The sequence below is a fragment of the Taurulus bubalis genome, assembly GCF_910589615.1.
Source record: "Taurulus bubalis genome assembly, chromosome: 11".
In the NCBI taxonomy this organism is placed as follows: Eukaryota; Metazoa; Chordata; class Actinopteri; order Perciformes; family Cottidae; genus Taurulus; species Taurulus bubalis.
The window spans coordinates 24,130,453-24,146,998 of record NC_136599.1 but is presented as its reverse complement, the minus strand read 5'-3'; the positions used below and the strand labels follow the sequence as shown (position 1 = coordinate 24,146,998).

The 16,546-nt window shown below is 42.7% G+C and overlaps 1 protein-coding gene across 1 annotated transcript in view; it reads right to left on the bottom strand.

The window, feature by feature from the left end:
- Nucleotides 1-15,914, bottom strand: part of klhdc8b (kelch domain containing 8B) — a gene marked incomplete at both ends in the record, with an annotated part of 119,790 nt that extends 103,876 nt beyond the window's left edge. Inside the window, one exon of the mRNA XM_079226661.1 lies at nt 15,524-15,914. Coding sequence (XP_079082787.1) covers nt 15,524-15,914 — 391 coding nt within the window. The remainder of the gene's footprint in view (nt 1-15,523) is intronic.
- Between the last annotated feature and the right edge of the window lie 632 nt (nt 15,915-16,546).

Here is a 16,546-nt window from a genome sequence, read left to right as displayed (position 1 = left end):
TTATAATACATTATTGTCCATCAAAATATACGTGAAGTACCAAAAGTAGTCATTAATGTCAATTGCCCATTTCAAAATCATATGAATAATATTATTCAGTTATAATATGTGATGCATATATGTACTCATCACTTCAATGAGCCTATTTGAACTACTGTATACAGTTTGCTTCCGGGGGGCTTAACCTACAACATTATACCATGTGTTATTACAAAATATGCATTAAAAATGCAATATGTGTACTAATTGGCTCGGAGATGTATTGGAGTAGAAGTATAACGTTGCATAAAATGGTAAGTAAAGTACAAGGACCTCCAAATTGTACAAAACAAGTACAGTACTTGATGCAAGAATAAAAGAACGATAACAGACTTCCATAATGAGCCTGAACATGTTACAGGAGAGCAACAGTAGATGGGTGGAGTTCTCGTTTAAGAGGGAGTAAGTCCCCTGAGGAAGGTTTTGAACAGTGAAATAGGAGCAAAAACATGGCGGGCCTTAAAAAAAAAAGTAAGAGCAGCAAAAGCTTGAAGTCAGTCTGCATGTAGAAGCTGATAGAAGCCAACCCAAAGCTATCATCAAACATACAGTATGAAGCGCAGTGTGGGCTCAAATCGCTGTCAATTGAAGTCTGTTTTCAAACGTCTGCAATACATATTCATTCTTCCTTTTTAACGCTTCCCGCCGGCGCTCGCCGACAGCCGTCTTTGTTAAGCAGCTGTTGTGGAGATGGCAAAGACTGGATTTTCCATCACAACAGCCTCATATGTTATTATGAATGCACCTGCTTTTTGCTTCATCTTCTTTCATTCCTCTCATTCACTCCCTCCCTCCTCTCCCTCTCGAGCACATAAAAGCTCCCCCGTCCAGATCAAGGAACACGAGTGAGTGTTGTGGTTTTTAACACCGCCAAGCCGCCGGCTCCTTGTTTGTGTAGGTCTTGATCTGTAATCTGAAGCCTCAGCAGGGCTCCGGGCTTCCCCTGGTTAAAGTGTTTTCTCCGAGGGGAAGAGGTTTACGGAGCATCATCACACACCAGACTTCCAGCATCAGTGATCCTGGCTCCAACACTTACGAGTCGGCGCGCAGTCTTTGGCTAAAGCCCCTCCAGTCTGGACATGTGGCTCAGCTGGGAACATGGAATGTGATGTTTTCACCTTGTTTCCTCTTTAAAATGGACATCAGCACTCTCAGACAATCTACAGCTGTCTATGCATCATCAGCCTGTGACGCTCGCTGCACTCGCAGGAGTTATTTTATCTCATTTTATTGCGTTTTTTTCTTCTTTTTTAGACGCATCCACTCTATCTACATCTGCTTCGACATCCGCACATTTGCAGTGTCTTTTTCCGACCTTTTGTTGAATGTTTGGAATGTTCGGTTTGTGAAGGTGGAGAGAGCAATAGCGGCACTTGCAGTGATGGGAGTGAGGGAGTCTTTCCAGTTGAGAAAGAAGATAAAGAGCCGAGCTCAGAAGTGCATTGCACTCAGGATGATGAGTCCAGAAAGAACGGTTTCCACCAGACACACATGTTTCTGAGTGACTGACCCCGAACTTTCCATTTACTGTTGAAAGTTTTCCTCCCATCTGACCCTATTTAGTGTGTTGTAGATGTTGTGTAACGTCTACACTTCCCTTGTGTGTGTGTGTGTGTGTGTGTGACGTCAGCAGTAATGTTACACAGCTGTGAATGTAGCAGTGCTGTGTGTGTACAGTTTGTAAATGCTTAGTTTACCCAAGTTCTCCTTTATGTGCGAGTTTAGCTCTCTTTTGTATTTGTAATATTTAACGGTTAAACCGGAAATTATTAAACATCCTCACTTCAAGTAACTCTGCCCTGATAGTATCCGGAAAACACAATCTTGAATGTTAAAATGGCAGGAGCAAAATTGTGAGAACTGTGGTGATATTATTAAGTAGTCTTATCGGTACTTATATCACCAAGTAAAGTGGTATCGGTGCGGCCCACTGGCCAGTTACCAGCATCAGACCCATACTGCTGCTTTAGGACTCTTCCATTCCTTGCTTGTGTTTCACGGTAGATTTTCTCGATGATGTTTGTTGCCTCGCGGCTCTGGCAGAACAGATACAAACACAGAAGATAAGAATCGGTGAGTCGGAAGCAGATACATATGTTTCTCTCAGCAATACGTGATACAGTATTGAGCGAGACATGAATATGCAGAAACCCCAGCCTGTGCCCTCCAGCAGAACATCCGAGTCTCAGCTCAGCCGGGCCACACTACCAGAGGCTGCTGTCATCCGAGGCTCTCAACGTGGAATAGAAACCGGTTTTACTGAGGTGCATGGAGAGCAAAAAGTTTAAAAACTCTGTTCCGAGCAGCAGCTTTATTCTTTAAAGCCCACAACACTGAAAGGAAAAGCGTTGTGCGAGTATGAGTGTGCAGGAGGAAAAAAATGATTCCACTTTGATGCCATTATCTCTGGCTTTTCTGCTCTCATGAATATAAGCCTTTCAGAAAAAATAAAATCCCTTTTTAAAAAGAGGACCGTTCATGTTTGCGCAAATGACACACGGCTTTAAAACGAACTTGTTTTTTTTTTGGTTTAATGCTGAGATACTTGATGTGAACAAGCTGCTCAGAGTAGCATTCAATGAGCGTCTCAGGACAGTCTCAATGGGGGAGAGTTGGTTTGTGGGGGGTGAAACACAGGCATTATGAGGGAAGACGAGCAGAATATGGAGCCAAAGCAGGGGAAAGTACACACACACACACACACACACACACGTATACAGCTCTTGTTTAAGTACAAGCATAAACCAGTGCATATTGTTGTGCTAATTCAAATCCTTTACAGCGACGTAAGAGCTACAGATGACCATGTACTCATTTTCCAAGAGGGATTAATGTCAATTCACGTGTCACTTATCTGTGAACGTCTGTTGCCACTCCAAGTCAGATGTCTCCTGGTGTCGTTGGTCACAGCATATTAGGTGTTTCACATATCAGAATGTCAAGCAATGTCCTTAAGTCATGATTAGATGCATTAGCGTTTTAATCAAGCTGACGCATGTCCCAAAGATAGACAAATACTGTTGTTCAGAAGTGAACCTTTGGGAATCTCGGGGCTTTATGCGATTCTGATTGCCTACTCCAGTACGTGAGTTATGTCTCACGAGCACAAATAGCACTGTTGGTTTGACTGTTAGAATATATAAATGCAACGTAACGTGTGATACAAAGTGAAATTGAATGTGAGAGGCGTCATTATACCTGTCATGATGCGGTTAATAACGGTGACACATAAGGGTCCCAGGTCTGGCAGCACACTGCACTGTAACTGATCGCTACTGAACGGTTTTGAGGGGAACCACTGAAAACATGTGTCACATAACCCCCATAACAACAGCTACCTGGATTTCCTCGTCGAAGAGACAACTGTTTGAGCCACGGAAACTGCTGAAAAAGATACACAGAAACTGCTGAGCCATCTGCTGTGTCCTCTGGCACTTCTTTACCTTGCTACCACAGAGATGTGGAGACAGAATCTGAATTGGCATCAGTGCTGATACAAGGAAAGCGCTGGAAAGATGTCTCCTATCCCTCCTCCCTCCTCCAAGCAGTTTTTTTTTTTTATTGCTGTTCTACTTGACAGTTGCAGTCTATCGAGCGATTAAAATGCAGGTCCCAGGCTGCGTTGCGTGCAATCATCTTTGCGCCTCTGCATTCTGTGCGGGCAGCTCAGGCGCAGACATGGTACTATACATGTCATTTCTGTTTGATTTGGATTAGCGGTTTTCAAATAATTTTATCAGGCGGTCTTTGATTTATTTATGGCATGATTAAATGGTTACGTGATGTCCAATCCAACTTGTGCAGCGTCCATTTTGTAGGAGGTGTTTGCAGCTCTCTGCGAGCTCAGCAAACTTTCTCTGCAGAGTATTATTTAGGCATCGGCCGGCACTCTGTGTCACACTAGATCTAGAATCCAGCCTGCAGTGTAGTTCATACACTTCCCTTAAAAACAAAAGGGATCATTGTAGATTTACATTGAGCTTCGAGGTCAAAGAAAGTTTTTGAATCACATTCACTCCAGGGGCAAAGTTCTAGGAGCGCTGACCACGATGCACTCTTTGACGCATTGGTGTGAGAATGTGGTGTAACAGACGCTGTCGATAAAGTTTTACTGACTATCGTTACTCTCCGATATTCAGTAAAATATGAGATCAGGACATCATTCATGCTTTTCTAGTCTCTGATCTCTGATAATGTTACTTTGTAAACAACTAATCTGTGTTTTAATTGACAGGAGGAGAGCTAGTAACGTTAGCAGCACCGCTAACAGCTAACGAACAAAGGTTCATTTACATTATGATGCGTTCAGGCTCTGTTCAGTGAAAATTTGTATTTTGGCGAACGTAAATTATAACGTTATCATGATGTATTCAAATGTATTCTGGTAAAATGTAGTGTTGGTGAGCAAATAGAGTATATCTAGTTATTTAAAGTCTATTTATGTTGTTTTCACATGAATCTAAATAGATATTAGAGATGAATTATGAACTGTTTACTCTAAGCAGCTTATAATACATCATTAAAACTACTAATGACAAGATTTGTTTTCATCCATAAAATTCCAATCTGTTTTTATGTAGACAAAAATACACTATAAAATACGATAACAAAATAAAAGGATAACATTTAAAAAATGTGGTGGTTTGCGAAAAATAATTTTTGGGACGGTGGCAAATACGGTGGCAGCTATAATCAAACAGCAATATGGATCTGTTTCCGCCAATATGGATCATCAATGATCGGCAATTAGTATCAGCGGCAAAATAACGTGACCAGGGATCTATTCTACAAAACGGATCTCCAAATTCCGAACATATTTCTAAGTTTGTTTTTACCAATTAAATCCATCAGATGACCAAACTGGCCCAAAGTGTATTACCACCTCACAGAGAAGCATCACAGCACCTGTGCTTGCAGCAGAATGAAACGGACTGTTGCATAATGCATTCTGAAGCTCTGGGAGCCCAAAAAAACAGGTCATCACAAGTTGTTCAAGAAAAGCAAACCATGGAGCTGAAGTTGTCTATAGCCACGTCTATAGATTTAAAAAACGTGTCTATAGACGTGGCTATAGACCATAGACGTGGCTTTAGACGTGGCTATAGACACATCTATAGTCTATAGACGTGGCTTTAGACTACAGACGCGTCTATAGACACGTCTATAGACGTGTCTATAGACGCGTCTGTAGTAACGTTAGACATGTCTAGAGGAAGTTTTGAAGCACAAAGAAAGTAGAAGCAGATATTCACTAATTTCAAACCGTCCTCTCTCTCTCTCAAAAGAGGAGAGTGAAGTCTTTCCTGGGATTTTGTTTGGAACTGACTTCACACCTGCTGCACCACTTTGAAGCCATGACAGCGTGCCTTTATCTTCCTCCTGCTAGAAACTTACTTTATATCATTCGGGGGCTTGAAAGCCCTGCGGAACGGTTCTTATCCAGTCGCAGACAGTGACTGTTGACAGAGGAGAGGGCAGTGGCCGTTAATCATAGACCGAGGGGGCAACAAAGAAATTATACTCATTGGTGCAGTGGGAGTTTGACACTTTTGAGCTACACTACAGCAGCAATTAAAATCTTGGCTCTGCATGAAGGAGACTACAATCTAGATGTTCTGAGGGAGCAGTGGGTGTCTGCATTTATTATACACTATGTTTCATGGCTCTGTGCAGACTGTGCTCAGACAGAGATAAAATATACATCAAGAGGGGAGAGGGGAATAACTATATAAAAGGGAAAAGTAGGGGAGTAAATATGAACTGATACATATTGGAGAATCCAACCTTTGATTCTTAGATAGGGCTATATCAATACAAATCTCACAATACAACTCAGGTTCTCAGGGGAAAAACCATTCCTCGGAGAATTAAAATAAATCATCTTATATAATATATATAGTGGTCCATCACATATCGCCAACAACTGTTGAAATTAAAGTTTATTATCCTCAAATTAAAACCATGGCCAATGAGCTGCAGTAAGCCATATTGGTATAGGAAATGCTGTATATGGTACGTCATGAGAATACTACGAATGAAGTTAAAATGACTCGTATTATTTCAATTTACTGGTCGGTCTACGTTCCAACCCTCACCTATGGCCACGAACTCTGGGTCGTGACCGAAAGAACGAGGTCTCGGATACAAGCGGCCGAAATGAGCTTCCTCCGTAGGGTGGCCGGGCTCAGCCTTAGAGATAGGGTAAGTCTGGAACCATTTTAGGAATTTTATTGGCGAGGACTATGCCGAAACCATACGAAGAGGCTTTGCACCGCTGGGACCCAAGTGACTTTGTCAAGGGATGAGTCCTCAATATTTATATTTATTATGATTTAATGGTTTTGACAAACATAATATGGGGTTTCCTGATCTGCAATTCTGTTGTACCCTTTTTCTTTCTAGCATTGGCTTCCTGTGTAGCGAGCATGTTGTACATAATCTTTCTTGGGGGGGACATTCGACAAGTGGCCTGTATGATTGAAAATAAAATGTTGGTAAGAATGAGATAAATACAATTATTATAGTAGGTTCAATATGGAGGATGATGATTTATGATGATTCAGTGTTTTCCCTAGGTTTACAGCTTCGGGCGGGGCGATGATGACACCGACACACTTAAAGCAGTGGTTCTCAAACTTTTTCTGTAAATAACATCATTTTGTGACTCCATCTGTGCTTTCAAGTAACAGAATAAAGAAAATTGCAATCACTTTCAAGTAAATCAGATTGCTCCATCAATTTTTTTTCAAAATTGCAATCACTTTGCAATCAATGAAAATAAAGTTCTAACTGTGCAAATAATTACCAATATTGTGGAAAACAAAAAGCTATTTATTTTTTTGCCAAACAAAACAGAATGAGTGTAGATATGTGAGCCATCAGGTTGTATCAGTATTAGTGGCTGCAGTGAGCTGCTTTCCTCTACACATCTTTTTAAAACGGGGTTGTATATTAGAATACAGATCTCAGCTCAATGTCGAGCATGAATTGCATCAGTTCTGAGAGACGCAGCAGCAGAAAGGACGATCTCACAGAGAATTATGGCAAAACACCAAAATTCGGCGAGTCGCGCATGGGCAAGCGTAACCTGTTAACGGCGTGAGAGTTCAATAAATGAAACGATAAAACCAATCAATACGATACAAATAAACAAAGTAATAGATTAAATTAAATCATTTTGTTCAATCATTTTGTAAAATCAACAATAAAAAAAAGCAGTAAAGCAATAAAAGTCATTGTGAAAAAAAGGGTTTTAAGAAGTGATTTCAAGGATATTTCTGGTTCAGGCTTATCTCGTCAGCCCCCACCTGAGAGGAACTATAATAAATCGTTGCATGATTAATTGAATTGTCTTTGTATCGTATCACGAACCATGTATCGAAATATATGTATTGAATCATCTACTCTTGAGAGCGAAAGATTCACACCCCGAGGACAAAAGAAAATCAAAAAGTGGGCCGATGAGGGGGTCATGACAATGGACATGTTCTGTCGGCTGTTAATACAGGAACACAGAAATAATTCAGACACAAGCTCTGTCTGTAGCTCTGCCTGACACACACACACACACACACACACATACACACAACGTAATTTACGACTTGTCCGCTTGCTCCCTCTGATTAGTCTAAAAACAAACATGGCAGTCTCACACATGTTGCCAAGGAACAGCAACGCTCGCCTGATCAGTCGACTGCAGAGGAAGTACAGAAACAGACAGGAAAACAGCTGGGGGGCGACTGGTGAGGAGAGGAGAGGGCCGCAGTGTTGGCCAAGACATGTCAATCATCAGACCACCATCGGAAAGACACACACATGCACGCACGCACACACACACACACACACACACACACACACACACACACACACACACACACACACACACACACACACACGTTCATTTTATTTTGCACCGATTCCCCTTTGGCTGCAGAAACGAAAGAAAAAAGAAGAAAAAAAAACAGAAAAAAATAACCTTCCACTGCTGCCAAGCTTAGAATACATTTAACACATTTAATCCTGCGGACAAAACTTGTTTCCTATGTAAAGATAAGTTGAGGGTCGGTTCACCATTTAGTGACTCGTGGAAGATAGGAAACAGAGACGATGGCACCAGCTTGAGCCTCCAGCCTTGCTAGCACAGCAACCAGTTTAATTTGAACAATATTTCTGCAAGGCCGACTGGGGGGATGGAGACAACAATTATGGAGAAAGATTGTTGATATTTTAACTCAATACCTTAAAAAATATATGTGGTGCCTCTCGCTCCCACTTCTTCCCCTTATACATTAATGGACTCTCTCCTGCTGGAACTGTGTTGTGTGGCTTGTATCAAATGTGTCAAAGTTAGATTTATAAGATTAACATTCACATTATTATGAACAACCAATAGGTTGTTATAGTGTCCACATAGCAGAATCTTTCTAGCACCAAGACACTCCAAAAGATCCAGATTCACAACATGTTGGTTTCAATCCACAAAATCCATTTGTTGGTGTTTAGTCTTTTAAAAAAGATATAGTGATTTTCATTCCAGACAAAAAAATTACCGGCGATGAGCACCTGTATTTCCTTGATGCAAAATCATAAATAGAACATTTACTCAGAAAGAAAATGACATAATTTCGGTAGAGCCCTAGTGAGTCGGTCCAATTCACACTGTGATGTGTGGAAGGTGATGATGATGATGATGATGATGATGATGATGATGATGATGATGATGATGGGCGTGACAGGAGAGAGAGGAAAGCAGACAAAATTATATACGTTTATTAAAAACCTTTTGCGTAAGGGATTTAGTAAAGAGTTAACGTCAGTTCAGTAAAGCTGCCGTCTTTTTGATGGTGAGGTCAAATCTTAACCGACAGTGATTGATTAGGCCTCCTAAAATTTCGGGGTTCTAAATTTAAGCAATAAGGTACGAGAGGCAGTACTGTATCGTCAATAATACGGGACGCACATACGGGACTATAAAACTGACTGCCTGGCCGGTTGAAAGCAGGGTGGAGGATGACACGCAGCCACCGGTAAAGAAGTGCTCTCGATGCTTCTGTCCGACTTTTCTCCGTCATTTTCTCCTCCATGATGTTTAGAGAACTTGCCTCGCGTCGGGAAATTACCGACGTAATTATCTCTCACTGGAAATTATCACGATTTTGTGATCAAACCCTTTTCATTCCTCATCTTAGTTTCCAGTTTTATGCACTCGCTCCCCGCTAACTAGTCTCTCTCAGAGCGTTATCTGCTCTGCTCTCCTGATGGTGAGCCGTATCAACGTTTGACTGTACAGCAGGAACAGGGACCACAAATACATTATTCACCGCTGACATTCTCATCAAAAGTCATTCCCCCAAAATATCAAAGTTTACACAAAACATGTTTGGTAACTGTCAAGCTTGAAATGACAACTAACGGTCGCGCAATTTAAATCTACCTGTTATTTTAAGTGCGCACTGATATGGAACGCTCTAAATGTAAACAGGCTGTACAGTACTTTATGGCTGAATAAACTACACCTCGTGACTCACTCTCAACCAATCAGAATGCTTGATTTGATCTACCCGTATTATAAAATGCTATAATAAACCTTTTCGGAAGCAGCTGATGAACTCCTAATGATTATTTACATCAGACCTTCCAAGAAACACTGTGTTTTGAATTTGACGCCACAGATGACAAAAATCCTGGATAAAGGTGAAGCTGTTGAGTGAGGAACATTACTTCTACTGCATGGTTCAGGATCAGACGCGTGTGCTGTATTTAAACGAAGCCACTGTTTTTGCACATGGCGTGTCCAACCACTCTCGTCACTGCTCTGCACCTCAGTGTAGTATGGATCTACTGGGGCTACACATTGTGGCTAAAGTGACAATGTTTTTAATTGATTTTAAGTTTTTCAGGAAAAATAAGTTTTTATCGCACTTTCACATTTAAGTAAACGCCACTGCTTTTACTTCTATGTTGTGCTACTGCACTCCTGCTAAAATACAAATCGTTGGTTCTTATTCACAGTTTGTCTCCTAGAAGACAAAAATAATTGGGCCAAAAAGTTTGACCCAAGATCAAATCAACAGAGCACTGCAAAATAAGACTTTAAAAGACTGAAGTAATAAACAATTGGGTTCACCTTCAAGAGTAACATGCACAACAGCAGATTAGTACTGGCTCCTGTATGGTCTCAGATTGATACATTCCACAGGGTTTACTCATCTCTTCTTCCTTTAATAATCACTGACAACTGGAAACAATGAGGATGGAATAAATTGAATAGCATGAGGTCTCTGTCTAGTGAGTCTTTCCTTTATATTCTCTGGTTCCCACTGCAGCTGCTAGGAGGAAACCGTGCTCCGGTGTATCTCCTAACATGGAAACAGCCGCGCTTGAGCTGCTAATGTCAAGCTTTCCTTTAATGGGAGTTTTGCTTTAATGAGGGTGACAGCATCCACTTAAGGAAGTGTTTTGACAGCAGGGCTCTGGAGCAGAACTCTTCTGCAGCACTAGTTTACAGATTGCAATGCACTATGCAGCAGTAGGAGCAAGCTCAAATCGCGGCACCGGCACCTGCCGTGGCACGGGAGGCACCTGCTGCAGCACGAGAGGCACCTGCCACGGCACGGGAGGCACCTGCCGTGGCACGGGAGGCACCTGCTGCAGCACGAGAGGCACCTGCCACGGCACGGGAGGCACCTGTTGCAGCACGAGAGGCACCTGCCACGGCACGGGAGGCACCTGCCACTACGTGCCAGAGCTGCCACTACTTTAGAGGCAGCATTTCCGGTGTCACGTCAGGTGCCGCGAGCTGCCACTACGAGCTGCCGTGCCGGAGCAGTTGCCACTAGTTTTTAAATCGTGGCGCACCTCGTAGAGCACTTGTGTCAGACCCGTTTTCAGTGAGTCACAGGTCTTTTATTTTGAAGGGAATTTTTAATGTAGCATAGTGCCGTACTCACACTCCTCAATACTGCGTTCACAACACGCTTTACTTGCGTGAGTTTACATGCCGGACCATTTGTGATAGTTCGCTTCATTCCCGACTTTTTTATTTATTTAATATTAGCTTAAGCAGTTCAGAACCACTGCCCCATAATAACGTGCGTGTAATCTTTAGGCTTTATTATTTTATTTTGTTTTAAGTTTGATTTTTTATAGAGCAATGTGGGTTTCTTAACCCTAAATTAAATGGATTTATTAACAGAACAATTTGCTTACATACATTTTTATATTTATATAAATCCATGTACACTATTTTTACACTTGAATAAAAACATAATCAAATACAAAGAAAATAACCTGTGGCATCTGGTGAGAAACCCAGATGCATAGTTTAAGGATGTCAGTCGTCAATGTTGTACTCCCTAGAAGTAGCATTTCCATCATGTGGTTTTTGCATTCATTTGCAAGGTTTCCTTGATTATTCTTCAACTACCAACAGTTATACCTTCCAGGACCTTAATGTATTGTCACATATTATATACACCTTCCAGGACCTTAATGTATTGTCACATATTATATACACCTTCCAGGACCTTAACGTATTGTCACATATTATATATACCTTCCAGGACCTTAATGTATTGTCACATATTAAATACACCTTCCAGGACCTTAATGTATTGTCACATATTAAATACACCTTCCAGGACCTTAATGTATTGTCACATATTATATATACCTTCCAGGACCTTAATGTGTTGTCACATATTATATATACCTTCCAGCACCTTAATGTATTGTCACATATGATATACCTTAAAGGACCTTAAGCAAGTTGCGGCACCGCTCTCTCAAACACAGGCAGCTGCCTCAAAAACTAGTGGCACATGAGTCCCCCACCACCTGAGACGTGCCACTGGAAATGCTGCCTCTAAAGTAGTGGCACCTGCCTCCGCTCCCGCGGCACCTGCTGGTGCCACAATTTCCGCTTGCCCTCTCTCCTTTGCAGAGTGATGATTTCAACACTGCTCCGTTTGGTGAATATGAATATGTGACGTAAAACATTATGAAGGTGTTGCTGCAAACAATATGGCTTAAAGTAATTTCATTACGACTCTGACTGAAGACAGAATTAAGCCAAATCTCTAATGAATCTACTCTACTCTATTCTGTAATGCTTTTCATTTTTTAGCATGCAGTTTACAATGATAAGGAGGAAACATTTTCTCTCCAAATTCTAGTTGATGATCGATGCATAAGACGTGGAAATAAAAGAGCAGAATTGTTCTCGTATTGCAGGATAGGCAACCTGTAATAGAGCATATGGATGTTACACTTAATGAAGCTATGTTCACACTGTGAGCGACAAAAACAATACCAGCAACATCGTTGACACGCTTGAGTGTTGCTTACTCGCTACTTACGTCGTTAAATAGCACTGGGAACAATCCAACATTTTTCTTCACCATGTCAACATTGTATAGAATAAAAATCCCAGAAATAGTTCCTTGCTCTGTCTCTATTACCCTGACAGGTCATATTGATTCCCCGGTTTATCACGGCAAGCCCGAGGTATAAACACAGGAAACTGCAGCCAAGAGGAATTCCAACAAGTGCATCACACTTCTGTTCTCTCTCTCTCTCCCTCTCCCTCTCTCTCTCTGTGTGTCAATGTGATATTCAAAATCTCTCTCATATCTTTTCCCCTATTATGGCCTGCGATCACTTTGTTTCTTTTCTGTTTTCCTTCGTCCCACACTTCTCTCTCTTCCCTCGCGACTCTCTTCCATCCTCGGTGCCAACATACACAACCTCAGGCAGCCGGCACACGTCTGGGGAATGAGCATTACGTCCGGTATGTTTATTCAGTGGAGGTAGACTGCGTGACGCCTGGCTGCTCCACACAAGCTACGTTTGACATTTCACCAAAGCACTCGAGGTAGCACACATACACAGACAGAGATATTAGCAGTCGACTTTTACTAACACACACACATGACCTATTGACTATTTGCATCTTCAGAATCTTGGGACTTTTTGAGAGTCGTCATCGACCTCAACGCCACTTAGCCTTAAATTGCGAGCAGCTTCAACATGGAGAGACACTTCAGCAGCTTCAGCGCTACTGAACAGCCTGGAGGGGCCTCTTCCAAAAAGGAGCAGCTAATTAGTAAACTCCGCCACTTCAGAGGAATGGGTTTGTTGGTGCTGGTGTTGTTTCTAAGTCTTGTGAATATGTCAAAGCGGCTGCATAATCCGGTCTTAATGAGCCGGCGTGAATATTTTGGCAGTAACTGATGGGGTGAAGGCACTGCAGTCCTGCACTGACAAATTCAGAATATCAGAGAGGAAAAAGCACTGCGATCAAGTAATCCTGTCAAATGAAAATCGTATACATCTGATGTGTGTGTGGATGATTAATATGAAGGAACGCTAGAGAGCACCTCTTTACTCACAGACATCAACAATCTAGCAGTCTTTCGAGGAAGAGCAATTATTCAGGCCGAAATAAAGAATAGAATGGAACGTAACAAAAAGCACGATCGATCCCGTAAAGCAGAAGTTGTTTTTACCCCAAAATGATGGAGGGTATAGTTCCCGATTAATGATACATGTAGCAGAGAGCAATTTCCGTATTGTCAGATTTATTTTTTATTTTTAACAGAACAGGAATAAAAAATTACATACAAATAATAAAAAAAAGATGTTAAAAAAAAAATCTCAGAATTATGAGATAATAAAGTCGAAATTATGAGATAAAAAGTCATAATTCTGAGATAATAAAGTCGAAATAATCAGATAGAAAGTCGAAAATATGAGATAGTAAGTGCGCATGCGCTTCAGTGACGTTGGCTTTTCTCCTTCCTGTTATCTGTGCTGTCTTCACAAGTCTCTTCATCCCCTCGCCGGTCTAACCATGCAAACGATATGCAAGCGTCACTGTTGACGTTTTAGCTCAACAAATAATAGCATTGCTATTAATGTAGCTGTTGCATGTGTTTCTCAAAGAGGCTACCGGTACGACAGCCCTTTAATCAAGATGTGTCATCACAGCCGTGGTGTCCTACTACCTATGGGGCAGCTGGGTCATGAGCGTGGTGGAGAGAGTGAGGTGGCATGTGTTGCTGCCTGTGCAGATTTACCGGGAGCGGAGACTGAAGGACGTTAAGAAAACGTTTAACGGTGTTGTTGACTGTTGTTGGCGGAGCCTACGGCCCACAGTAGCCTGTGTTCTTTCCCCAAATAAACCACACAATGAGCAAGATAACGTCTCGTAGCTTTCCTGACCAAGGGTCGCTACGATATGCTTGAGACTCACTGTTGTTCTTCGTTCTCTAAATGGTATTATGTTAACACACTTCACCGCAAAGCGCCTGTCTAAACGACAGAGGACGACTCGGTGCGTTACCTTTCAACATACTGCATTAGTGTTAGCTAGGAAGATTCACAGCTACACAGGTCATGAGACCTTCACTGACCTCCTGAACTCAGTAATTGCAATAACCGATCTTAACTATAACTTCTTCCTGTAAACACTTCCTGCATGCAGCCCTTAGTGTACGGAGGTAGAGATTGTTTGCACCCTGTGGACCTGGAGAAGGTTCAAGTCTGCCTTGAAGAGTGTGTGTTTAAGGATTCCCTATGTGATGAAGATATGTTCCATATCTGTGTGGACCTAATGTCAGAGTATAATCTGAAAATACCGTGATATGAATTTTTGGGCTACATTATTATTAAAGTAGCCCAAAACATTACTACATTATAATTACATTATTATTAATTATTGTTTGGGTTAGCCCTAATGTAACCCAAACAATAATGTTGATTGCTGATATATATATATACTAACTCCTGGGTCTGGCCTTGGCCCTGTAGGTACGTGGTAAGCCATCCTCCAAACTCTTAACATGCCAAGTATTGCTCTCACTACGGCACCATGTGCACCGGTTCGCCATGAGAAGAACTCCAAAGCCAGACCTGCTGAGCCCGGTCACAGCTCAGCTGTGATTGGACAGTGATGCTTGGGGGAGGCGTTTAGAAAATGGACAATTGTTGTCTTTTTATAGTTTAATTCTGTCAATGCGAGCACAACAATGGAGGTCAGCGGATTTGGGTTTGAAGTTCAAAGTCAGAAAATTCTGTGACCAGCGCTACATCTGCAGCTGCTTAAGCCGAGGACAAACCTTGAAGCTGAATCCTACAGACCAGACAACCCACAGATGAATATTCATTCCACAAACTCATACAGATATGTTAGGCTTTGACGGTCAGGAAACAGCATAAACCTGGCCAGTAACCAATGGATTTCTGGTGGCAGACAACATGGCAAATCCTGCAAGAACGCCACCAGTTGTGTGTTCTTGTAGCAAAACGAACATAAACAGGAACCAGCAGTGCAACTCCGATCAGCCTTCACACCCAAATCACATCAATAACCAGCTCAGCGGTGTTGATGCGTCTCTAGGTGAGCGCAGCTGCTCTCTGTTGACAACAATGTTGCCATGTTTGGGATGGAAAGCAGCGTTACACTCAATGTATTCCACTTTCTTACCTCTCTCCACAGTGGTGACTCCCATGGAGGGCTGACCCAGGCTGGCCCTCGTCTCCCATTTGCCCTCGTCGGGGTGGTACATCTCCACCGAGGCCAGCGGGGTCTGCTGCTGGTTCATGCCCCCGAGCACCATGACCTGGCCCCCCAGCGCCACGGCCGAGGCCCCCGCCCGCGCGGTGGGCAGCGGCGGCAGCTGGCTCCACGCCTGGCTCTCCACGTCCAGGACCTCGACGCTGTCCAGAGGGGTGCCGGTCTCGTTGCAGCCCCCCAGCACGTAGAGCAGGCCCTCGTGGTAGACGGGAGTGCTGTAGACGCGGCGCTGCGACATGGGGGGGAACTGCTCCCAGTACAGGGATTTGACAGGACTCACCTCCATCTCCTGCACCGGCATGTCTCCAGGACAGAGAGGCGGGGACACACCATCACACACACCACGGCGGGGGAGGAGGAAGAGGGTCGAGGGAAGGGGAGGAGTTACGGGGCTTGCAAAGGTGGAATCCAACAGAGCGAGAGCGGAAGAAACAAGCTTGTTTCTGTCCGTTTGTCTGACCGCCTGAACCCTCGATGTCCACAGAGGGACAGAGACCAGGGAGAGGGAAGATGGATAGAAGAAGAAGGGATGAAGAGGATCGGGACAACAGTGAGCGAAAGAGTGGACAGATCAAGGAAAAAGAAAGAGAGAGGGAATGAGGGGAATGTCTAACTCGCTCCTCAGCCAGATGTCACGACTCCCTCTCTATTCAAATGTTTTATTCATCAGGCTGTTGGTGTTTTTCGAGTGGCGAAGCCTTCTGCCCTTCAATCGCCCTCTATTGCTTTCTCTCCTGCTCTCTTCTTTCCTTCACTGCATCCCGCCGGGAGGTTATTTTGGTTAAAGTTTTGGTCTTGAGTAAATTTCTTGAAAAAAAAAAGAAAAAAGATGCTTGAACAGGGCGTCCTAGGGCTTAAAACTTAATCCCACAAAACCGTAACGTCAAGAGTGGACGAGTTGAAGAAGAGAAAAAAACGAGCCAGTAGGGAGAT